This window comes from Phascolarctos cinereus, unplaced genomic scaffold (assembly GCF_003287225.1).
Source record: "Phascolarctos cinereus isolate Bilbo 61053 unplaced genomic scaffold, phaCin_HiC Scaffold_726;HRSCAF=1367, whole genome shotgun sequence".
NCBI lineage: Eukaryota > Metazoa > Chordata > Mammalia > Diprotodontia > Phascolarctidae > Phascolarctos > Phascolarctos cinereus.
The window spans coordinates 39,040,635-39,066,045 of record NW_027556098.1 but is presented as its reverse complement, the minus strand read 5'-3'; the positions used below and the strand labels follow the sequence as shown (position 1 = coordinate 39,066,045).

Here is a 25,411-nt window from a genome sequence, read left to right as displayed (position 1 = left end):
AATTTCTTTTATGGGATTAATTTAGTCCTAATACTTAAACCAGAGAAGGACAAAGCAAAGAAGAATTACTAGTTGACAGCAATTTTTTAAATAAAATTTTATCAAAAAGAATACATAAAATTATTTATCATTACACCAGGGTGCAAAGACAATTCAACATTTGGAAAGTAATCAATATAATTAATCATATTAAAAACATGAAGAATAACATAATTATCTCAACAGATACAGAAAAACCCTTTGATGAAGTTAATGCTAAAAATAGTATCCCAATGTTACAGGAACCCAAGTAAAGCAATATTTAGTGAAGCTATCCATAGAAAAATAAACAAGAAAACCTCTAAGGACTCTTACAATTTTAAGATTGAAATTTTTTTTTTAATTTTTAACATGTGTTTTTAAAACTTTGGGTTACAGATTTTCTCCCTTCCTCCCTCCCCACCCACCCTCACTGAAAAGGCAAGCATCTTGATACAAGTTATAGATGTGTAGTCATGCAAAACACTTCCACAGTAGTTACGTTGTGAAAAACTAAGTATATTTCCCTTCATCCTATCCTACCCCCCCCATTTATTCTATTCTCTCTTTTGATCCTGTCCTTCCTCAGAAGGTGTTGGCTTATGATTATCCCTTCCCCCAATCTGCCCTCTCCTCTATCAACCCCTGCTCTCTTGTCCCCTTGCCCTCTTATTTTTCTGTAGGGTAAGATAGATTTCCATACCCCATTGTGTATGTTATTCCCTCCTTAAGCCAAATCCTATGAGAATAAGATTCATTCATTCCCTCTCACCTTCCCCCATTTCCCCTCCACTGGAAAGGCCTATTCTTGTCTGTTTCACGTGAGATAATTTATCTCATTCTTTTTCTCCCTTTCTCCTTCTCCCAGTATAATCCTCTTTCACCCCTTAATTTTATTTTCTAGATATCACCCCTTTATCTTCAACTCACCCTGTGCCCTCTATCTACCTATCCATACATCATATTTTTTTCCTCACTACCTAATACTGACAAAGGACTCATGAGTTGCAAATATCATCTTTCCATGCAGGAATGTAAACAGTTCAACCTTAATAAGTCTATTATGATTTCTCTTTCCTGTTTACCTCTTCATGTTTCACTTGAGTCTTGTATTTGAAAGTCAAATTTTCTATTCAGCTCTGGTCTTTTCATCAAGAATGCTTGAAAGTCTTTTTCACTGAATGACCATTTTTTTCCCCTGAAGGATTATACTCAGTTTTGCTGGGTAGGTGATTCTTGGTTGTAATCCTATCTCCTTTGCTCTGGAATATTATATTCCAGTCGTCCTAATGTAGAAGCTGCTAAATCTTATGTTATCCTGATTGTGTTCCACAATACTTGAATTGTTTTTTTGGCTGCTTGCAATATTTTCTCCTTGACCTGGGAACTCTGGAATTTGGCTACAATATTCCTAGGAGTTTTCCTTTGGGGATCTCTTTCAGGAGGTGATTGGTGGATTCTTTCAATTTCTATTTTGTCTGGTTCTAAATTAGGGCAGTTTTCCTTGATAATTTCTTGAAAGATGATGGCTAAGCTCTTTTTTTGATCATGGCTTTCAGATAGTCCAATATTTTTAAGTTCTCTCTCCTGGATCTATTTTCCAGGTCAGTTGTTTTTCCAATGAGATATTTCACATGTTATTTTTTTTCATTCTTTTGGATTTGTTTCAGTGCTTGATTTCTCATAAGTCTAGCTTCCAATTGCTCCATTCTAATTTTTAAGGAAGTATTTTCTTCAGTAAGCTTTTAGACTTCCTTTTCCATTTGGCCAATTTTGCTTTTTAGGGCATTCTTTTCCTCATTGGCTTTTTTGGATGTCTTTTGCCAATGGGTTAGGCTATTTTTTAAGGTGTTATTTTCTTCAGTATTTTTTTGGGTCTCCTTTAGCAAGCGGTTGATTCATTTTTCATGATTTTCTTGCATCAGTTTCATTTCTCTTCCCAATTTTTCTTCTATTTCTCTTACTTGCTTTTCAAAAATCTTTTTTGAGCTCTTCCATGGCCTGGGACCAATTCATATTTTTCTTGGAGGCTTTGGATGTAGGAGCTTTGGCTTAGTTGTCTTCTGGTTGTATGTTTTCATCTTCTTTGTCACCAACATAAGATAATACAGTCTGACTCTTTTTGCACTGCTTGCTCATGATCCTGGCCAATTACTTGAGTTATAAACTCTTTGTTAAGGTAGGGGTCTGTTTTTCACTGTGGAGAATGTACTGTCTCAAGCTTCAGGGGTTTTGTGCAGCTGTTTTCAGAGATACTTGTAGGGACCTGAAAATTTTCAGTTCTTCCAAGGTGCTATGATCAAGGGCGAGGCGCTTACTCCTTTCCTGGCCTGTGCTCTGGTCTATGAGTAACCACAAGCACTCTTTTCTACCTGAGGAGGTTTTTGTCTGCACCACCCCAACAAGCTCCTCCTCTCCCCAGGACTGCCACCCAGAACTGGGACCCAGATCCAAGCATGGGTAAAGCAAGAGAATCCTGCACCCTGCAATTCCCCTCTGATCAGCCACTCGACTCCCCCTCAGTCTGTGGACCAGAAGCTCAGAAGGCAACTGCTGTCCTGGGGCCGAGCTTGGGGAATGGGACTGGGAGCCCACACTTCTCTCTCACCACAGAAACAGACTTTTCCCAGTGACCTGCTAAGTTGTTCTGGCCATTCGTGGGTTGAGAAGTCTGGAAATCGCCACAGTTGCCTGCAATTCAGTCCTCTTAAAGCCTGCTCCAGGTTCGCTGAGGCCTGAACTGTGTTCCTCTCCCAACCCGGCTCAACATACCTTTCTGATCAACCATCCAGGTTGTCTTGGGCTGGAAATTTGTTTCACTTCATCTTTTTGTGGGTTCTGCTACTTTATAATTTGTTCAGAGCCATATTTTCTAGGTATTTGGAGAGGTTTGGGGGAGAGCTCAAGCAAGTCACTGCTTTTACTCTGCCATCTTGGCTCCGCCCCAAGATTGAAAAAATTTAAAAGCAATACATATTAAAATAGCAAGTATTCTCTAAGAAGAACATTATCCTGACACATTCTGGTGAGCAACAAGTAAGATCTGATGCATAAAAATAATTTCCTAGTTTGGGGCCTTACTGCATGGGAAACTATCCTTAAAACAAAAGATAATGTACCTTCTTCCCAATCTGATAGCTTCTTCTAACAAACAGAGAAAATTTACCCAAAACAGATAAATACCTATTAATCTAGTAAAAAAAAAAGTTACTTAATTTGTTTCCTCAAACTTGGAATAAGGGAAAACAATGTCATCCCTCCCCAAACAGTTTTGAGGAAAGAAGAATCATATACATTTTTGGTTTCGATATACATGTACATTTATATATGTACACAGAAATAGCAGAAACAATAAATAAGAAACATAAAAGGCTTATCCATATCCCTTCTTGCTTTAAACACAATGTTGAATAAAGATTCTTACCTGAATAACAGCACTAAACCAGCAGGTATTTCCAACATTCTTTAGCCCAACTGGACAATTATCCTGTCTTTTTCTATCATAAGGGTTTGGAGAATCACTCCAGACTTCTGTATGCGTCCTCTTCAAACTTGCTTTATTTTCTGCTATGCTGGCTTCAAGGACTCTTAGAAAGCCAATAAAAAAGGAAGGGGAAAATGTTACCATGGTGTTTAATACAGAAATGTTATAAGATATGAGTTTGAGATATATGAAGAAACATTGCTTATTAATGTTTATTAGAATACATTTTCAAAAGAAGTTCACGTAGAAAATATCTTCCTTGAATGACATCTTGATGTCACCCATGAAAGTTCAAGTGAGACCTGAATGTTTTCACAATGTATACTTCCAAATTTGCCTAAATAAAAGGAACTTCAAATATCTAAGTAAATGAAGAAGAATACAGGTAAGTAAGTGTCCTGGACACCTGACACCTGAATTTTAGTCATAGTTTTGCCACTAGTAAATTATAATCCTAAGTAATTCATTTCACTCTGCTGGGCTTTCATACATTGCAAGGTTTAGAGGCAGTGTGGATATAAATTCAAATGGTTCTCACACTTATTACTAAGGAGACCTTGGGCAAGATATTGAACTTCTCTGGGCCTCAGTTTTCTCATATGAAAAATATGAAACATAACCCTTATTTTCAGCTCTAAATCTATGATCCTATAATTAGATGATCTCTTATGTTCCTTCTAGCTCTAAAATTCTATGAAACCTAAACAAAGGAAAAATACCTATAGCAATGTACAAATCACTTGGGACAAAATAAAATAAATTTACTGACATTCTCAACAAGCCTTCCAACTTTCTAAATCTTTAAAAACATTAATATGCAAGATGTTCTCTTTTCATTGCAGTTACCTGTTTTACACAACCTGGCAGTGAATTCATAAAACTTGGATACATATTCTTTAATCCTTCATCATGAAATCACACTTTTATCATACTGGAAATGAAGCATAACTTTGACAAACAACCCATTTCCCCAAATTTAGCTAGAATTATAGCCCCTACATTTGCCAAAGGTTTAAATCAGATAAGTTCCCAGGCCAGTGAAGCATGTTTTCCTCCATATCTTTGGATAAATATGACATTCTTTCATGTGTGATGTAAAACAAGGCAGTTTTATAGTATTTTATCTTCATTTCTGAATTTCTAGAAAAATTCTGATTATCATAGTAAAAAAAAATCAGAGTTCACCAATCCCTCAACAGAGACAAGCCTTCAAGACCCACTGGCATTTTAAATTTCTCAAAACATGCTGGGGGTAGAGTTAGGCAAAAATGGATATTTTAAAGTCCCACGAAAATGTTGAGATCTTGCAGATTTACCTAGAGTCCTTATGATAACAGTTTCAGAATACCTTTGAATGAAAAAGTTAGTTTTAGCATTTCCTTTTCCTAATTAATAATACTCCGATCTTTGCATTGCCTTGTCCATGACAAGAATGTTTTCTTCATAGTGAGGGCTGGCAGCTACTTTTTAAAAAATTGTCCTTTCAGCTGTTCTTCCAAATTTAAGAAACCTAGGCCCCACTAAAGAGGAATCAATAACTCTTGTAGCCCCTCAGTGTCTCTGAATGTCTCTGCTTGTTTTCTGAGGATTAATTAGGCTGTTTTATAGTAAAAGTTTGTTAGCTTTGGTATTGTTTTTCATTTTTAACCATACTTTGTGTGCTTCTGTGCCACTGAATCATATTTTATAGTGAGCTTAAATGATTCTTGAAATACTTAACTTCCCCTCCAATATCTACTTCAATATCTTTACAAGTCACTGAGATGTACTCTTTAAGAGCTACAAGTTTTGTATGTTTCCATGGAGTAATATCCATTCTTAAAAACAATAGAATTAAAAACATAAAAAAGAGAGCAATGAAATACACGCATGTGGCATGAAATTTACCACTCAACTGACAAAGAACTAATGTTGAGGAAACTAACCAATTTGTCTCATCTGGTCAACATGATATGTTCTGAGTAAGTCTAATGTCAACAGAAGGACCACTACCATCACAAAGTGATATCACATAAAAATTGTTGCTTGTTCTGAAATAGACATCTGCAAATCACAGCTGCATTTTTATTTATTCATTCATTCATTCATTCATTCATTTATTTATTTATGGGCAATTGGGGTTAAGTGATTTGCCCAGGTTCACACAGCTAGTGTCAAGTCTTCGGTCTGAGGCCAGATTTGAACTCAGGTCCTCTTGCCTTCAGGGCCAGTGCTCTATCCACTGCACCACCTAGCTGCCCCTATAGCTGCATTTATTAAGAATAAAACTCATTAGAATACTTTGAGTGACTCATAATTTACCAAGAACAGAAAATACAAGTGACTAGTAGTCTTTACTAATTTAAGTATTTCTCCCTAAGGTAGTATCTTAAATATCTGATTTCAACTTACAGTATAACTTCTTGTACATTTTAAAGGAAAAAAGCTCCTACCTTTCATAACTAACAACTTGTTTCACAGAATAACTGAACTATTCCAAAATACATGTCAATTATAATTTTGCTTTATTCAATTAAGGAGCATCTCTCTTGGGCTTATTAACAAATAGATACTAAATTCTTCCTATAGACTAGAAATTTCCCTTACAATAAAACATAAAATATTATGTTTACATGTTACTGTTAAGATACTCTAAAATCTCCATTAGTTCTCCTAAGTATTCTTAATTACTTCACTAATATACTTGAATTTTAGGAATAAAAATTTTTAGGGAGATAAATAGATGGTGCAACCAGAAAATACAGATTTCTAATTCTATTTTTGGTCTATTATTTATTCTATTCCATTTATTTGAAAAATCTATACTTTTACTTTATTTTTTTAATACTAAAACCAATATATACAAGTTTATAATCCACAGTATCAGTATTTCAAGGGACAGCCTTTGCTAAGAACATAGCTAGCAACATAAGAAGCTCCTTGTTGCTTATTAGTGCCTTTAATCAATTAAAAGATAGGGGATAATTAAGACATTCACAGAATCATTAAATCTTAAAAGTTAGAAAAGCCCTAAAAGGTCACCTAATCTAACCCTTACGTGAATAAATGTCTCCATTATATTTCACCTAACAATCTTCCAGTCATTGCTTAAAAGGCCTCCCTTGAGAGAAAACCTACTACCTCATATGATAGCCATTCCCCTTGTGGACAGTTCTATTTGTAAGGTGGTTATTCCTTGTATTAAAACCTGTATTTGCCTCTTTGCTGCTCCACAGACTGCTCATAGTTCTGCCTCCTGAGGCTAATAAGTGATCAAGTTTTTCTTTGACTCCATTTCCCCATTTTCTTTTTAACTTCAATACTCCTTCTACAAAAGATAAAATGTTTTCATATTCCTTCCTATCTGGAAAAAATGGAAGTCATGAAGACCTTGAGGCGGATGAAAGGATTTTAGACTAGAAGATCTCTTATATTCTTATGAGGCAGCCCACTGGGCTAAAGGAGGCAGGTTGCCAGGCCTGAGTCTAGTCCAGATCATTTCCTGATCACCTCAGGGTAATAAAAAGGCCCACAGACATAGAATTGGGGCCCTAGGTACTGTTCTGTAGAATTGGAGGTAAGGATGGAGATGTATTACAGTGTCCTTGTTGAATATCCTTTCTATGTTATGGCTACGTAAACCTCTTTTTGTTAACTTCTGAACATCTTTTAAGTACCTCATTTTACTCTAACCAGATCCTAAACTGTGGGCTCGAGTCAGATCTTTCCAAAAGCAATACAACAGCATATTATCATGCAATTTAATTCACTGGTCAGAACAAGTTGTAATGAGGCAAAGACCATGGGGTTAATTTCTATATAAGTGATATTTCTAAACTTATGGAGCTATCTTGTAAATGAATAATTAGTTTTAAGGGGGCTACAGTAATTTTTCCACTTTTGAAAAAATTCAAAGTTCTGGTCCAGAAAATAGGTTAGTATACTATAACACTGCCCTGCCCTTCTCGCCCCACATCACATCCCCTGGCCGCAACACCCCCCACACACACACACACCCACCCACCCTCAAGAGACAGTGGGAAGCAGGGCCATTTTCCCCTCTTTCATTCTCTTCAAAATCCTAGGCTACTTAGGTTAAGCTGCTAGAGGCCCCCCGTCCCCACCACATACACACACACCTTTCCCCTTGCTTCCAGACCTCATGGGGCAGCATGACTGCACCACTTGGATGAACTGTGACTCACCAACTCTAATCCCTCTCCTGAAATTAAGGACCACCACGTTGTACCACCCACCCTACCACTGTATCTTAAATCATCTAGGCCTTATTATCTTCTCTGCCACAATAACCTCCACACAACTGGGTACAAACATATAAATTAATTTACCCTAAAGATCCTGCCATCCAACCTTCTGCTGCTCTCTTATGAAATTCTGGGCTTTCTCATCTGCCCTGCAGCTGAATTTTCTCCAAATTAGAATACAAGCAAGTTTCTTGGAAAGAAGTAGCCTCTTGCTTTTTCTATTTGTATTTCCAGTACTTAGCATAATGCTTGGAACATTGTAAGAACTTATAAACACATTTTAATCATTCATATAAATTTTCAATATATACGATGTGCATGCTATAGTTAAATCCGAGGGCAGACTGCTCAGATTTGATGATCATTCACACAAGTTAGATACTAATCCAGCTCAAGTTGGAGCTAAAGTTCTAATTTCTGTGTTACGGGCATGAAAGCTTAACTATACAGATTCTGTCAGGAAGCAACTAAATAACCCTATAATTGAGTTCTAGTGCTCTGTTCTCCTCCACCATGTTCTTTACTTCCCATCCAACACACTACCAGTACTGGATAGAAGATTCATATCCATATTCCCCTGTTCTCCATTTCAAGTGGGAGGAAAAGAACTCTGCAAGACAGAAAAAATACATTATCTATAGAAAGTGTTTCCTAGAATTCAGCGATAGAATACTGCCTAGTTCTTTTTCAGCATCAGCAGAAGCAGCATTTAGTAAGTGCCAAGAACCGTGCTAATTACTGAAGAAACAAAAAAAGGCAAAAATGTGGTCCCTGCCCTCAAGAAGCTCACATTCTAAAAGACGAGACAACATGGAAACAACTATATACACACAAGGTATAAACAGAATAAATGGGTGGTAATCTGAAAGAGAAGGAAAAGTCTCTTGCAGATGGTGGGATTTGAGCTAAATCTTGAAGGAAATCAGAGTAGACAATTGAGGGGACATTCTAGGCAAATGGGACAGCCAGCATAAAGGCAGAGAGTCAGGAAATGGACTGTCACATGTGAGCAGTAGCAAGACCAATGTAGCTGAATCAGGAGCACATGGAGAGGAATAAAGTGCTAAGAAGCCTGGAAAGGCAAGGTTTTGATTTAATCATTCTACAGAATTTAAATCAACATGTTCCAGTGAAATTAATTTTACTGATCATCTTCAAGAATGCTATAAATTTACTATTCCCCTTTATAGGAGAAAGGGAAAGTGTTGTGGTACTACAGCAAAATTACAATAGCTCTGCTAATATCTTTAAAAAGAACAATAAAATATTAAAATAATATAATAATTCACAATACTATTCATATGCCTACACTGGATAACTAAGTTAGAGCCCTGAGTTAACGAGGCCAAGTCAGTCAGTTTAATCCCTATAATGGCCAGGTAAGCTTCACACACACAAATACAATGTTTTAGGATCACAAACTACGTAGCTGGCCCCAATCTTATAAAATATGTACTGTGGATCACAAAAGAAGCAAGGCAAAACAGATGATTAGCACAAACCCATTTCCACTAGAGTGAATGTTTGGATACTGATAAATCAGTGAATCTTTATACAGAGTAATTTTTATTTTTATATATACATATATAAAAAATATATATTTTATATATATTTTTTAGAGAAACTCAAGAGTTATAAAAGTGTTATAGGGTAATTTCAAAATTGTTCACTTGTAGATAATGGGAAAGAAAAAGCATTTAAAATTTTTACAGATATTTTATTAAATAACCAGCTTAATAAGTTAGACCAGTACACTGACTTATTGGGGGGATGAGGAATTAGTGCCTATATCATAACAGCTCCCCTTAGTCACTTGTTTTGATCTATATGCCCTATAGAGTATGCCCTATCAGAGTACGGCAAGGCAGTGCAAGGGTTTGGTTTAAGTACAACACTAGCTCTTGTCTGCCCTTCTTACGCCACAACTTTAAATGACATGTCCACAGGCTAGAGTTCTCATCCAACTGGGTAAGATAGGGGCTCTGTGGTTTCCATTTCTACCATCATAAGTGCCTCCTCCTATACTCCCACTAACCTATTTAGGATAAGACTGACTTTGGGAGAGGGCAAAAAATAACCATATTCAAAAACAAGTTGGGAAACGGAGGATGTGACATGGACAGACAGACAATATGTGGATTCAACTCCATTAAAATGTTAAGAGAGGAAAGAGGGTCTCATGGAACTTAAGTTCCACAACAGAACAGAGGGATAAGCTAAGGAAGGATGTCTAGGCATATATTCCAAGAATTCTAGGCATAATAATATCAATGCTGTCCAGTGCTGTTGTGTCTTCCCTGGATATCTAGACTAGATTCTCCTATTGCAGCCAACGATTATCCCCAAATTTAGTCGGAAGGTACTCTCTAGAGTGTTGTAGTTACCCTTAAAACTCTTCAGCTCCAGGAAGTGCTTGGTTCTTTTACTCTTCTGGCTGGAGGGCAGAGAGATGACCTGGATATTTACTGTGGGAGGAAACTTCAGGAGACTCTGTGAGATCCTTAGCTGCCAACAGGTGCTGTCACTGGAAGCTCCCATCATGGACTTTGACAGTGGCAGTCAGTTCATTCAGTGCTTCCTTATAGTGTAGATATTCAAGTACGGCCAAAAATACCAGTTCCATACCAAGCTGTCCTGAGGTATCTAGCAGGGTATCAGTGCCCTCATAGTGGACACCCTTGAAGGGGGTTCTTGTGTTTTGAAGCTCCAGCAGAGCAGAAGTTCTTGCCCAACAGGGAACAAGGATGCCAGCCTTCCAAATGGAATGAGATCTCAGAGGCACAAATGACATCCAATGCTTCCATCCTGTATAGGAAGTTGTAGCAACGTGGGTTTCCTGCTGTATGCAGCTGCAGAAGTCTGGCATTATCCTCTTTTAGAAGCTGGGACTCATATTTTACCTCCCAGACCCTGGACATCAACTTCTTCCTTCAGATACTTGGGAGCATTGTGTCCCACAGGGACAATGAGGGCCTCTTTGAGACTTCATAGCAAAATCCATGATGGACCTTTCACAACAATGAACAGCAGCACAAATACCAAACTCCCATAAGGCCATCACCAGCATGACACTCACAGCAAAAAACCAGTTACTAGTGGACTCCGTGGCCTCCCTCCAGCTTTGTTAGCTTGGGCTCTGCAGTAGTGATGGGCCCAGGACTAGGAGTTCCCTGGCCATTTCCTTATTGGGGAAGCCAAAGCCAGGCCCACTGAGAAAATGTAGAAACTGCCAGAGATGGGAGTGGGGGAGACTAGAAAAAGCATTTATTAAAGGCTTATTTATCAAAACACTGAGAATAAAGATTAAAAATGTGGATTGTTCCTAAAGTCCTGGTGCTCACATTATAATTCTAATACTTCTAGGAGGATTCAGCTACAGGGCAGATGAAGGCCCAATAGTCTTTAGGGTACAGAGTGGCGGAGAAAATGGCAATGTATCTTTAGTGTCATTTCTAGTGATAAAAAAAAAAGGTAAATATCCATTTCTAATGTTGAACCATTGACAGTACCAAGGACTTTGGTACAGACTTTCTTTTCTGTTTCTTAAAATGGTTTGGCTTACCTAGCACATGTCCCAGGGTTCCCTGCTGCTTGCCTGCTCCTTAATGGTAATTAATCCAGTTGGTGGTGTTGGGTGTGATGAGGTAGGGAAGGGGAGAAGGGCAGCTGCTATTTCCAGGGCTGCTGAGTTCATAGTCCCGATCTGCCTCCACCCAGGTCTGAGAGGAGGTGATGGTCAAGGTGGCAACTGCAGCACAGCTCACCTGGCAGTGTCTTATACTGCCTCTTGTTTCTGCCTCAGAGCAACTTGCTGTTGCCCTACCTGACTATTATAATTGTTTAGAAAACCAAACTCTCTGAAGCATTACAAACACAGCAAGTAACACTGAATCTGCATTTTAAACCAAGTAGCTTCATTTTTTTAAGTCCTGAAAAAGTGTTGACGCCTCTCCTTTATTAGAGAGGTGAGGCACTATGGACATGGAATATCACATATTTATTTACAGAGGATCGGTATATTAGTTGGTTTTGTTGAACTATTTTTTTTTCTTTTTTAATAGCTGTTACAAATTAGGGCTTGTTTGGGCAAAGGAAATGACAAGAGATATATTCAAGAATGAAAATGAAATGGCAACAATAAAAAAATTAAAGAAAAATATCAGAAATCAAAATTAAATAAGCCCTTTGGGGAGAAAAGAAAGGTCCATCATCTTGAGGACTAATATTGGTATTATGTCTTTGGGACTGAGGTTGTCTGGTTAATTTAATACTGTAGATCAGAAATTTACAATTTTTTTTCATCAGGCACCTCTAGCAATACAATAAAGTTTTGTGCACATCTTTCCCAAATGTGTATTTACTTATGTATAAATTATGTACATGTTCTATTATATAAAGAGACTGCTGGATGGCTCAGTGGATAGAGTGCTGTGCCTGGAGACAGAAAGACCTGAGTTCAGATCCAGCCTTAGACATTTACTAGCTGTGTGTTGGACAAGTCACTTAACCTCTGTTCCCTTTGGAGGCAGCTAGGTGGCTTAGTGGATAGAGTATCGAGCTTAGAGTCAGAAAGATCTGAGTTCAGATGTGACCTCAGACACTCACTAGCTGTGTGATCCTGGGCAAATCATTCAACCTTTGTTTGTCTTATTCCATCAGAGAAGGAAATGGTAAACCACTCCAGTACCTTTGCCAAGAAAACCCAATATAGGGTCATGAAGAGTAGGACATGACTGAAAGACTTAACAACTACTACTATATAATCATATACCTTATAAAATTACACAAAGTTAGAAATTAAAAAAGGATGATAAAGATCAAATAACATTTGATCCTAGAGTCAATAAGAATCCTGAATTTTACTGATTAGGAGAATGACTTTGTTAGATCTGAACTTTAGAAAAATCATTTTGGTAGCTGAGTAGATTTGAATAGGCAGAGACCTGAAGCAGGAAATCAATTAGAAGGTTATTACAACAGTCCAGCAGGGTTGAGTAAAAAGAGAATGGGACTGATACTAGAGATGTGGAAGCAGAAATGACTAACAAGATCTGGCAACTGATAGGACATGTGGGATAAAAGAAAGTGAGGAATCAAGGATAAAGTGAAGGTTGAGAATCTGGATGATAAGAATCATAGCAGTCTCAAAAAACACAAACAGTGAAAAATCAGGGAAAGAATGGGTTTGGGAGAAAAGGTAAGGAGTTCTGTTTTGGACATGTAGAATTTCAGATGCCTAAGAGATAGTATACAGTTCAAAATTGCCAGTAAGTGGTTCATAACATGAGATTGGCACTAGAAAGAGATTAGTCAATCAACCAGTTAATCAACAAGCATTTAGATGGCAAGACACTCTGCTAAATACTGGGGTTGTCAAAGATAGATAAAATATATAAAAAGATAAAAAAAGATAAAAATATAGCTTCAAGGAGCTCACGTTCTAATAGGAGCAAAAGAATGCAAATGACTATGTGCATACAAAATATATACAGAATAAGAGAAAGGTAATCTCAGAGGGAAGAGGGTCTGTGGCTGGGAACCACCAGAAATATGGTTTCCTTTAATAGATATGGATACAAACACTTGAATAGAACCAGCAGATTCACTTCCAAATGCTAAAAAACCTAAGCTAGCTTATGCTCAATTAATGTGTTTTCCCAAGCATAGTCTAATACTCGATTTATTTTTTTCTTGGTTATAGAATAAAGAACAATTCAGAAGCAAACAGAATAATTTTAGAATGCAGTACTGTTCACAATTAGAGTGATTATGTTATTCTCTACTAGGGAATTAGTTATTCTCAATTAACAAAAATTAATTAAAGCAAGTTCTTTCTCTTACATGTACTTTATATATCTGCTTATATAAGTTGTATTTTTACCTGCTAATAGCTTGCTCCTCATCAGTTATTCCAGTCTCCCTGAATGCCCTGTTTGATTCTTCCAAACTCAAGGCAATTGCTCTCTGAAGATCATCTTTATCATCTCCAGTGAGATCAATCACATCTGAAAAGCAAAACTATCTTTCTCAAAATTAAAAGTAAAACAAGATGAAAGGAGATTCTTACATTATAGAAATTAGTCCAAACGTAAATCACAGTCAAACTAAACCACACACCTTAAATTCCCTAATTCTTATATATAACTCACACATTATTCAAAAGGCCTAACTTCTAAATTCTACATGAAAACTTAAAGTTAGTCTTATATCGTTAACATTATTACCTTTCTCTCATTTGTGAGATCCCTAGAGAAGAAAAGGTACTGGCATGTTTTTAATGAGAGAGAAGAATTTTCTTTCAGTATTTTATTACAATATTGTAAAACCTGACTTTTAGTCCTCCTTGATACACAAAAAACTGGGAGTACAAATTGGGAGAACAATTATTCAGGTAACATTGGTCTCTTTGGTGGCAAAAAAAAGTATATCAAACCACTTAAATTTTCATATCTTTGTTTTCTAAGATGTTATGACATAGGAAAAAAATTACAGGTCAAACTCTCAGTCTTTTGGTATCAACGGTAGTCATTTTAAAGAACTTTAACATGTTAGGGCAATTCCACCACCTCAAATGTTATTCAGCAAAACTAGAGTAACTAAATCTTGGGTACTAAATATTGTAAAATACTGGGTACTAAAATTGTAAAATTTTTAGAGGATAATATAGATATTTAATGTAAGTACAAATTTAAATAGACAGATTTAAATAAAATCAGAGTTCTCTTCTCTATTATTTTTCTGGTTCCTCTTCAACAACAATAAAACTTTCAACTATTAATCCCTTCCCCCCGTGTACGTACACACACACACACACACACACACACACACACACACACACACTACATAATTTCACTTTCTTCAGGGAAAAAAAAATATCCTATTTCTCTAGGCAAAGGCATTTGGGGATGACCATATCCTAAACAAAGTAAAGAAGAAAAAGTTACTTATATTTTCTTGAGAAAAAAAAATCATTATTTTAACTATAGTAAAATAAGGGTGGAAGTAACTACACTGCAGTGCTTTGTTTGAGCTGTACTTAGCCAGAGCATAAAAGGCAGTGAAAAGCATTGCAGAATTTTGAGAAGTTGTGGGATGTCCAACCTTCATTTAAAGATCTCTTGTGAAAGGGAATTCACCACTTGCTAAGGAAACCCAATCCATTTTTAATGGTTCTAATTATTTGTAAGCCATTTTCCACGTTTAACCAAATCCGGCCACTTTCTAGAATCCACACACCCAGCCTAGGCCTACTCTCCAAGGGCAAGTGAGAACAAGAAATCTAATCCCAGCTCCACACACATGATAACCTTTCAAATATGTGAAGACTTAAATCTTCTCCAAGCAAAAAGCAAACCCAATTTTTTAATCTGCCTGACTTTTGGTCACTCACCATCCTAACTCCACTCCTCTGGACAAGCTTCATCTTGTCATTTCAGATTCAATTAAACATCTATATTGTAACTACTATTCACTGTGTAAGACGCTGGGTATAAAAAGGCAAAAATATAACATGCCTTGCCTTCGAGGAGTTTATATTTGTGAACACACACCTGAAATTAATTTTTCTGTCTTCCTTGAGTTACCCTATTCCATAGAATTGGAGAAGGACGGAAGGCCTAAAGAAGAAATGGACCAATCAGTAGCCAATCTGATTCTTGCCCAGGGTCACTTGGCATGCCAGTGATCCTTTGTGTCTGCCCTACTTTGGCTGCACCTGCTGAGCTAGCCCACCACAGAGCTGACCAGACCAGCTGAAACCATCTTACAATAAACAAGAACATCCTGCTTCCATGTTCTAGCAGTTCCTAGAAGGGACCCCCCCTTTTTCTCCCCCATATCTTCCAATTTCGCTGAAGCCCATAAATATCTTAGGCTTTGCCTAAAGAGCCTTTGTACTCTGTGTTGCTAGTATGCATGTCTTTACCCTCTCTTGAAATAAACTAAGTTGCTACTCAACCTGGTTATAGTTTCAAACTCTGGTCTATATTTCTTGGTGGTAGTGGTAGGATCTGATGTGATAAAGTAGTAAAAGTGACTGGTCAGAGACTCCCGACATGGGGCTAGGCACCAGAGTGGGTGGACCCCTTGTGCCCTACCTGTCTCCGATCTGTGGGTTGGTGAGTATTGCTTCTCCACTCAGATCCATAGGTCAGATCCTAAATTCTTGTTTTTTTTTTCCATTAAGTTCATTCTCACAAGAGAAACATTTGGTGGCCCATAAGAGAAGGGAAGGAAGGACCCTCATGGGTACCCTTGGCTAGCCAAGGCTGACTGATTCTTTGGTTGCTACAACTCCTTTTGTGTTCTGGCTAGATTCATGGGAGCAGTTTGCTCCCCTTTAGTATGGCTCCTTAACACCCACGGACAAAAAACATCCAAAAATAATGTGCTCCCTCCCCACCCCTGTAAGAGGATGGTTGAAGGCCATATGTCATTACTGCATGGCTCCAAAACCTGCAGATACATAACTGGCAGAAAATGATCAAAGATGATCTCTATTATTTCTGGCCAATGTGGGGAACTTTTGATCGGGACAAGATAAATTACCTTAAGAAATGTCTTGATGATGCAGGCAAGAAAGTTAAATATCTTGAGTGGGATATTTTTAATAAGTGCTACTTGAGACCACCAAGTGAGAAGCTGACAGTAATCTAGTTTCTGTTAAGGAAACTCTCAGCAAAATGAAATTAGAAAAAAAAAGGCTGAAACTCAAATTTGTGCTCTACAGAATAATGTACAAGCCCTTTCCCAAGATAATCAAAATTGCATTGCTAAGCTGAAACAAGAACTTAAAGACTTATGGGTCTGCCAGATGTTACCAGCCCCTTCTAAAAATATTTACCCTCCTGTCCCTGGTTCTTGTGCTAAACAGGAGGCTTAAGACCTAGAGGAGTCTGAGGCTCAGGAGGGAGAAGTTCATTGCTCCCATCCACCAATTTCCTTTTAAACTCAAGAAGGAACCTAGATCCAACAATCCTGACTGTTTCTTTAACTCCTGGACCAAGGCAGAACTTCGGGCCATGGGGAAGGAGTTTCCTTGGGTCTGAGAAGACACCACAGGATTTACTACAGAATTTCAGCAAACTCTATCTACTTATAAACCTGATTTCCCTGACATTTATCAATTAGTCCAAACCCTAGTAAATCCAGGGGGAGCCACACATTGGTTCAGGGTAGTAGACTGGAAAAATTCTATTGCGGATATTAATAAGTCCCATAACTCAGGTCTACTTTCGGAGGGCAGAGTATGTTGACAGGGCTCTTTTGGATGCCATCCCTATAGCTTTTCTGAAGCCTGTAGATTGGACAAAAATTAAAGCTTGCTACCAAAACCCTGGCAAATTAGTCTTTGAATTTTTTAACTGTTTCCTACTCACTTTTGATAGAAACACTGGTCTAGACCATAAGGAGCCTGCTAAGCTCCTCACTTTGATGATGACCATGATTGTGTGACTCTTCTAGACAGTGTTCTTGACCTAGGAATGACATGAGAAACCCTCTTGCTGGATGCTGTTTCCTTATATACTGATGGATCATGTTTGAGGAATTCTGGAAAGTAATCTAGTTTCAGGGTATGCCATTACTACCACCACTAATGTCACTGAGACTGCTCCTTTCCAAAGGCCTGCCCAACAGGCTGAGCTTGAGGTGTTAGCTACAGCCATGCTTACTCATAGCTGGATGCAAGGCCATCTACCCTAACAACAGGGATGCCTTTGCAGCTGTTCATGACTTTGGGAAGCTTTTGAAACACAGGGGATTTCTAACATCTTCTGGATAGCCCATAAGAATATACTACTCACCTACTGGACTGTTTGATTTTGCCAAAAGCTATAGCCATTATTAAGGTCCCCTGCCCATAGAAAAGACAATTTTGACCACAGCCATGGCAACTCTTTAATCCTTTGGTTCCCATAAGCACTTCATTAAGTAGTCATACATCTTCACTACCTGTGTTGACAACCAAAGAGGTTGTTCGTGCTCGAGGTTCTATGTTGCAGTTGGTTGTTAGCAGGCTGCAAAACGAGGGATACAACAAGGACCCCTCCAGTGGGTTATGGAGAGGAGCAAAAGGACTGTTAGTGCTGCCTGATTCATTGTCCCTCCCTATGATGGAATATTTGCATTCAATTAACCACTGGTCTGGGTCAAGGTGATCTTGCTGGCCCACAAATACTGGCTGGGAAAATTCCATCAGGTGGCCTTAACTCCTTATGCAGCCTACCCCACTTGTCCTAAGTGGTTTCACTTAAGCCCCAACTAGATGCTTTCCTCTCCCCTCTGTTCTATTTGAAATATGGCAAATTGATTTAACTCAATCATCCACCTCTGATGGATAGCAGTTTATTCTGGTTATGGTCTGTGTGTTTTCCTGGGGGGTGGAAGCATTTCCAGTTAGACAAAGCTACTGCAATGGCAGTTGCCAAATCCCTAAATGAAAAGGTCACTCCTGCTTTGCAGGGGGGGGGGGTTCCCTGCAAAATCCACAGTGAAAAGGGGTACCCACTTTACTAGTTCAGTCATTTCCCATTTGCTACCATCTTTAAGTACCTACCTTGTGTATATCACTCCTAATCCTTACAGTTGGTTGAAAGGATAAATGGAATTCTAAAAATTCAATTACCTCTGGCTCTGCTTAATCTACAGGCTTAACCCTTTTGGCAAACTATCCTTATTCCCACATGAAATTATTATGAAATAACCCATGCCACTGTTTCCATGGGAAGGCTATTCCCACCTAAGGATACTCTCCTCACCTACTGTCATGGCCTTTCAAGAATGATCAAGGAAATTCACACCTTGTCTCTCATTCTCAATCTGTAGGTCTCTTGCCCACTGAGCAGTTGTTGAAACCAGGTGATTGAATCTACTGGAATGACAACTGAGAAAGGATTCTCTGGAACCCAGTGGAAAGAACAATATCATGTCCTCCTGATGACCACTATAGCTGCCAAACTCCAAGGCGTTAAACTGTGGCTTCATCTCTCTCATCTGAAGAAAGTCCCCACCTCTGTCTAGTATGCTTAACTTGGTGAAGGTCTCAAGGTCTGCTTTCAGGAAACCCAGAAGCAGCCGACACCCAGAGGAGACAACCATCTCAAGATCCTACACAAGGGCTGAGTACTAGATGGCCACACCTTGCCACCCTATCTTTATTACTTGTGTCTTTCTTTGGTTTCTGTTTTGTCTTTTACTACTGTTGGGTTGGCTTTACTGTCTCATCACTGGTTCTCCCCTACACTATCAAGATTATAAATCCCCTTCTAGCCCTTTTATTTCCTATTTTTGTAGGCTGCTTCAAACATCCATATGCTAGGAATGTTCAAAAGCTCATTTTAGGGAATGAGGTCAGCTAGGGAATCTCACAGATTGCTGGGCTGCACCTGTAATAATCATTCCAATCTGGAGCCCACACATACAGCTCACCCCACTACCTTAGAAACTTGGGCCCACCTCAGGCTAGCAGCCATTCACCTCGTACTAGAGCCCTATAACTACCCATGTCATGGAAGGGAGTGCTGGAGATCCAATAAGCTTCCTGAATATTCTGGCATCCCTATGGCCCAGCTACAATCTTAGCCTGGATCCTATTACTCCATAATAGCAACCCTATCAAAAATCCTAAAGCAATAGACCCTGGCACCGCTGACTTGCCATATGCAGTCCGCAACCTCTCTCTCACTACTGCCCTTGGTTTCAGCAATGTGCTGGCCTTTTTGGAAGCCGTAGATTGACTCCCTGACCAGGGTTGTACTCTAGAATTAAAGAGTTCTAGATACTCTCCTGGCCACTCGGGGAGGTACCTATGCTTACCTAGATGAAGAATGCTGTTTCTATGTTAACAACAGTGGGCAGATTATCAAAGGAATTAAAAATATTCACAAAGTGCCCTGCATTTGATTGACAAAGGTATAACAATCTCTTAGTACAAAGCTTTTCTCTGTTTTTGGTGATTTGTTCTTGTATCTAACCAGAGCCCTGGGCTCTGTCTTCCATTATACTATCCATGGCCTACTTGTTTGTTATATTGCTTGTATGTTTAGCTCTTTATCTCCTCTTTCGACTTGTTCTTGCTATTGCATCCACATGTTCCATGTGTGTGATCAACAAAATCATGTTCCAGCAAGTTATTCTTTCTTGGTCAACAACAAGTCCTGACATTGCCTTGACCAAAAGGGGGAATGTGAATATACATCCAAAAAGTATATTCTGTCTTCCTTGAGTTAGCTTATTCCATAGGATTGAAGGAGGAGGATGGAGAGCCTAAAGATGAAGTGAACCAATCAGCAGTCGATCTGAACCTTGCTCAGCCCTACTTTAGCTACACCTGCTGAATTAGCCCAACACAAAGCTGACTAGAATTGGCTGAAACCAGTCTTATGGTTTACAGACTCCCCTTCCTCAACTTACAATAAACAAGAATATTCTGCTTTCACGTTCTAGCAGTTCCTAGAAGGAACTGTTCCTTCTTCCCCACACCTACCAATTTTGCTGAAACCCATAAATATCTCAAGCTTTGCCCACAAAGCCAGGATCCTTTGTATTCCATGTAGAGGGGTCCTGGCATACATGTCTTTATTTTCTCTTGTAGTAAACCACTTTGCCACTCAACCTGGTTATAGTCTCATTTGGACTTTCAAATTCCAGTCCACATATTCTACTGGGGGTAGGGAGGAAATGCGTAAAACATAAACACAAAGAAGTATGAAAAGGCAAGAAGAGAACTTCATGAAGGATGCAGTACTTGAAATCAACTTCCAAAGAATATAGAGTTCCTAAGAGACAAAGATGAGGAGAACACACATTCCAGATTTCAGGAAAGATGGGAAGGTAGGAAATAGTATGCTGAGTTTTAAGAAGTAGTATATACAAAATAAACACGTAAGTTAGGGCCTATTTCTTATGTAGATACAAAAATAAAACGGACAGGTATGTGAGAAACACAGAGAAAAGTAACTTGTTTTGAGAGGAGCAGAGCGAAAGCAGAAAATATAAAGGTCCTTGTGTGATGGTGAAGAAAGCTGCAATGAACTGTTTCCCAGCAGCTAATTTTTACAAGTGACTGTTTTAAGACTTGGATGTTTATTGCTGGGAAACTGTGAATCAAAGAACTGTGGACTCTAAGACAATTATATATTGAGAATTTGTTTCACAGCTGACACATGATAGGAATATGTATGTGGGGTTTCTCATCCTAAATTAGAAGTAGATCACTATAAATGAAAAGACCCTGATCAGAGGGAAGAAAGTTGAGGAGACTGGGAATTAAAAGATAAAAACACATATTAACAGCTGCATTCCACAAATAAAACCACTAAAATGTCTATATCCTTTGAACCAAAGATTCTATTATTTGGCCTATTCCTAAGAAGTCATTGATAAGAAGAATATCCCCAATATTTATAGCAACACTTTTGTGACAGGAAAGAATTGGAAACAAAGTAGATGCCCATCAATTGGGGAATGGCTAAACAAATTGTGGTGCATGAATGTAATGTAATGCTACTTCACTGTAAGAAATGATGTAAGTGATGAATACTGAGAAGCATGGAAAGATCTACATTAACTGATTCAGGGTGAAGTAAGCAGAGCTAAGAAAACAACATACCTACAAAATGTAAATGAAAAGAACAACCACAAACCAAAAACTCAAAAGTAAATGTAACAAAATTTTAAAGATGAAACATGTGCCTTTATGGAGATGAGAGATCCACAGGTGTAACACACTGCATTTGGTTTTGGACTTTTTCAATGTAATGATCATTTGTGCTGATTTTCTTCCTCTTCAAACAATATTATGTGTGAAAGGGGAAAGCTCTCCAGGATGGAGAGAAGGAGGGATACTGGCAATAACTATGATTATGTAAGAATCAGAAGATATCAACAAAACTTTTTTTTTTTAAAGAAGCTGCATACTTAAGTCAGAAGACGACAGAGCTAGGAAGCTAAAGGAGCTGAGAAGTTACCAAAAATAGAAAAGTACAGTGGAAACAGACAAAGAAAACAGCAGCTGCTTTCAGCTGAGCCTAGTTGCCTAGGGACAGAGAGACTTTACGGACTGAGGGAAAGGAGAAATGAGTGGGAGATTATGTCAAGAAGAGATGAAGAAGATGGAAGAAAAGAAAGCTCAGGCTTGAAGGATGGCAATTTTTCTCAGTAAAGTAAGGGGCAATGTCCTCAGCTCTGAGAGAGGGGTCAAGGAAGATTCTGGAGGACTGAAGAAGGAAGAGAAGATTTGGAATAGCTTCCATGTGGAGTGAAACAGGGAATCAATTAGGGAGGAATAAAAAGACTGCCCTGCTGCAGTGAGATCCCAGTTAAAGTTGTTTAAGATTCAGTGATAGAAAGAGTGTGAGAAAAAGAGATACAGGATGAAGGGGAATCTATTCACTATGGTGGAAATTGTACAGGGCACAGAAGGGATGCACAGGGTTGGAGTGGAATATTCATGGGTTAAGACTGAAGAGAATGGAGATGAAAGAATGAGAGGAGGTACCTATAGATTGTTTTCACCAAATGGCTTCTTGATTGATTAGTTTGAAGGCAAGGAGAGAAACTAAAAGAGCCATAGGAGTAATAGTAGGTAGTAAATGAATCCTGAAGCTCAATCTCCAAGGGTTATTGCAGAGGGAGTTGAGCTGGACCAGGCCTATGTTTGCTTTTCCTCCAGGGTAGCTGGTAGACATAAGACAGGGCAAAGATTTTCATCCCTGGTTGATAAATCATTTATTAATCATGAAATCATTCATCATTTTACTAGGAAGCTCGGAAGGAAGTCTTCAGTGCAATGCCCCCAGTGATTTATGCTTCACTCAGTGTTGTTTAATTTTTTTCAATGACTTGAATAAAAGCTGATATGGAATGTTTATCAAATATATGTATGTCACAAAACATGGAGCAGTGGCTGGTATATTAGATGAAAATCTAGACCCAAAAGAGGTCTTACATTCTAGAACATTGGGCCAAATCTAATAAGACAAAATTTAATAGGTATAAACGTAAGGGTCTTACACTTGAACTAAAAAGACAATCAATCTTACAAGTACAAAATTGGAAAGGTATATTAGATAGCAGTTCATCTTATGAAGATTTTAAGATTTTAGAGCATCTAAAAGATCAACAATTTGAATTCTAACTCCAATAATTATTAACTTTGTGATCAAGGACAAGTCACTTAATTTTTCTAAGCTTCAGGATTTTCATTTCTGAAAGGCGATAATGGTTATGAGGATCAAATGAGATAATACATTGTAAAAAATAAGTAAAGCAACTTGCAAATAGTAAAGTACTATATAAATGCTAACTATTATTATTGTTAGAAAAAGAATATTACTTCAATATGTGAAAAGAAATGCTGTAACTCCTATGAAACCCTAAATCATATGTCCAATCAGCAAGGTATTTACAAAGTGCCTACTAAATTGCAGGCATGGCATCTAGTATGGAAAAAATATTTTTTAACCTCCATACAGACAAGTGGATAATGTGAATAATCTGAGAAAGAGATAGCATAGGGAAATGAGGGTTAAGAGAGAAGCATCTCTCATTTTCTTCCTTCATCCCTTGCTCCCTGCTATTCCTTTCTGTTTCAGAAAACAATGCAGGAAACCAACCCACAGAAAACTCTCCAGGCTATTTGTTCAATGAGGAAAAGCAAAAAGCAAAAATAGTATCAGAATTTAGAAGACAACAAAACATACATTATCTCATTAACAACATATATAAAGCACTCTGCAAAACTTGAAGTACTATATTAATACTAGCTACTCTTCAAAATTTGCAATCTTGGGAGATATTTATTCAAATCATTATGAGATTCATTTAATAACTGAAAACTGTAATTTGGAGAAATTAAGTGACCTGCCCATGAAAGCATAGCTAAGTAGGTGGCAGAGTCACACACAAAAAGATAATTTTTTTTAAAGCATTCTAGACTGTTTCCCTGGGTAGCCCAGATTGTTCCAGAGTCAAAATCTTGGCCTTCCAAAAATTATAATGGTACCAGCATATCCTGTTAGATAAGACCCAGACGACACTTGTAACACAATAATTCTTCTGAGCAAAGGACAAATGGCAATCAGAATAATCAAAAGCCAAAATCTAAATTCAAATATTTTGCTTTCAATAATTATCTGTTACTAATTTATGGTAATCTTTGAGTGAAAAAGAGGTATCTTACAGCCATACCAAGATCAGGTTTAAAGAAAACTGGGAAAACTCTGAATTGAACTCCTAACAAGTACCAACAGTATGTAAGCTCCATAAGACCCAGAACTGTTTTCATGTTTACCTCTGAACACTTAGTACATATACATCAGCATATATAGATTTAATGATCACTGCACTGTATCAAATGAATTTTGAAAAATGTAAATTTTTTTAAAAAAGGATATTGTGTTTTAGAACCCTACAATTAAAGGATTCTAAATATCCTGCAATACACAATGGTAGAAAGGTAGAATTTCAAGGCCTCTGAGCGCAGGAGAGGGGAAAGGGAAGAAAATAGTATTTATTAAGTTTCTAATATATGTCAGGTGCTGTGCTAATCACTTTAAAAATACTATCTCATTTGAGCCTTCACCAACAACCCTGAGGGGTAGGTGCTATTATGATCCCATTTTAGAGTTGAGGAAACTGAGAGAGACAGAGGTTAAGTGACTTGCCTAGAGTCATACAAGTGTCTGAGACCAGATCTGAACTCTAATCTTTCTGCCTCCAGGCCCAGTGTTCTGTGAACTGAGCAACAGCTTCCTTTATAGAGTCAAGAACCAGAGTGGCAGAAATGGATTAAGCCAAGTTACCAAAGTAAAAAGAGAATATTTCCCAGAAGCAGACACAAATGAGTTTAGAGATATTCAGGGACTTCGACTAATTGTTCTAGGGGAATTTTGGAGAGCGGTGAAGGGAAACAGGAAACCATAAATATTAACTGACGCATACTTTCAATTAAAACACAGAAGGAAAAAAAACTGCATTCAAGGAACTCGTAGTTTTAGCTAAAAAAATAAGGCACGAACAGTTTAATGATATATACAAGTTAACAATAAATACAGAAGGTGCAGGCCAAGACAGCAGAGTAGTAAGAAGCTATACAAAAAGCTCTCTCCAAAATTCCTTGATACAATTCTAGAAAACACCAGACTAAATCCTGATGGGGAACTCCAAGAAAAGTTTACATTAAGTCATTTGTCCAAGTAAGGTCAGTATAGGGAGACAGAGAGGTCTGTAACTAGAGATGAGGTCTGGCCAGGAGGAGCCATGCCCCAGCACTCCAGGGCCTAGGAGAGGCTGTGCACCAAGACAGGGGAGGTCCCAGACCCATACTGAGGCACCACAATGGGAAAGGGAGACATCTGGCAGCTCTGTCACTAACCACTCATTCCAAGGTCAAAAATCCAGACAGACTGAGGAAGGTTACTGTCTCAAGAAGTGGTTTGCAGTGGCAGGTTTGCAAGTAAGGTGCAGTGGCAGGCCCTAAGTGGCTCCAAGAGAAGATCAAATTCAGAAATAAGTAGCAGTGGTGTGGCTCAGCCCCCCCAGAAGCTGGGCAGGATCTCAGCTGCAGCTTTTAGCAGGAATCCCAAATCAAAGGGGAGCCTACAGCTCTATCACTCAAAACCAGCAGAGCTTTCCAGCTAGCTGATACTTGCCAAATCCAGTAGCT

General features: G+C 38.2%; 1 protein-coding gene and 1 pseudogene across 7 annotated transcripts in view; both read right to left on the bottom strand.

Moving 5' to 3' along the window:
- Positions 1-25,411, bottom strand: part of USP25 (ubiquitin specific peptidase 25) — a 200,870-nt gene that overhangs the window by 114,604 nt on the left and 60,855 nt on the right. For all 7 annotated transcript variants that reach the window (XM_020976262.2, XM_020976266.2, XM_020976265.2 and 4 more), the window contains 2 exons: positions 13,628-13,751; positions 3,443-3,605 (listed from right to left, as the gene is read on the bottom strand). In XM_020976262.2, the coding sequence (XP_020831921.1) occupies positions 3,443-3,605; positions 13,628-13,751 (287 nt within the window). The remainder of the gene's footprint in view (positions 1-3,442; positions 3,606-13,627; positions 13,752-25,411) is intronic.
- On the bottom strand, positions 9,482-10,840 carry LOC110200866 (protein C1orf43 homolog pseudogene; annotated as a pseudogene).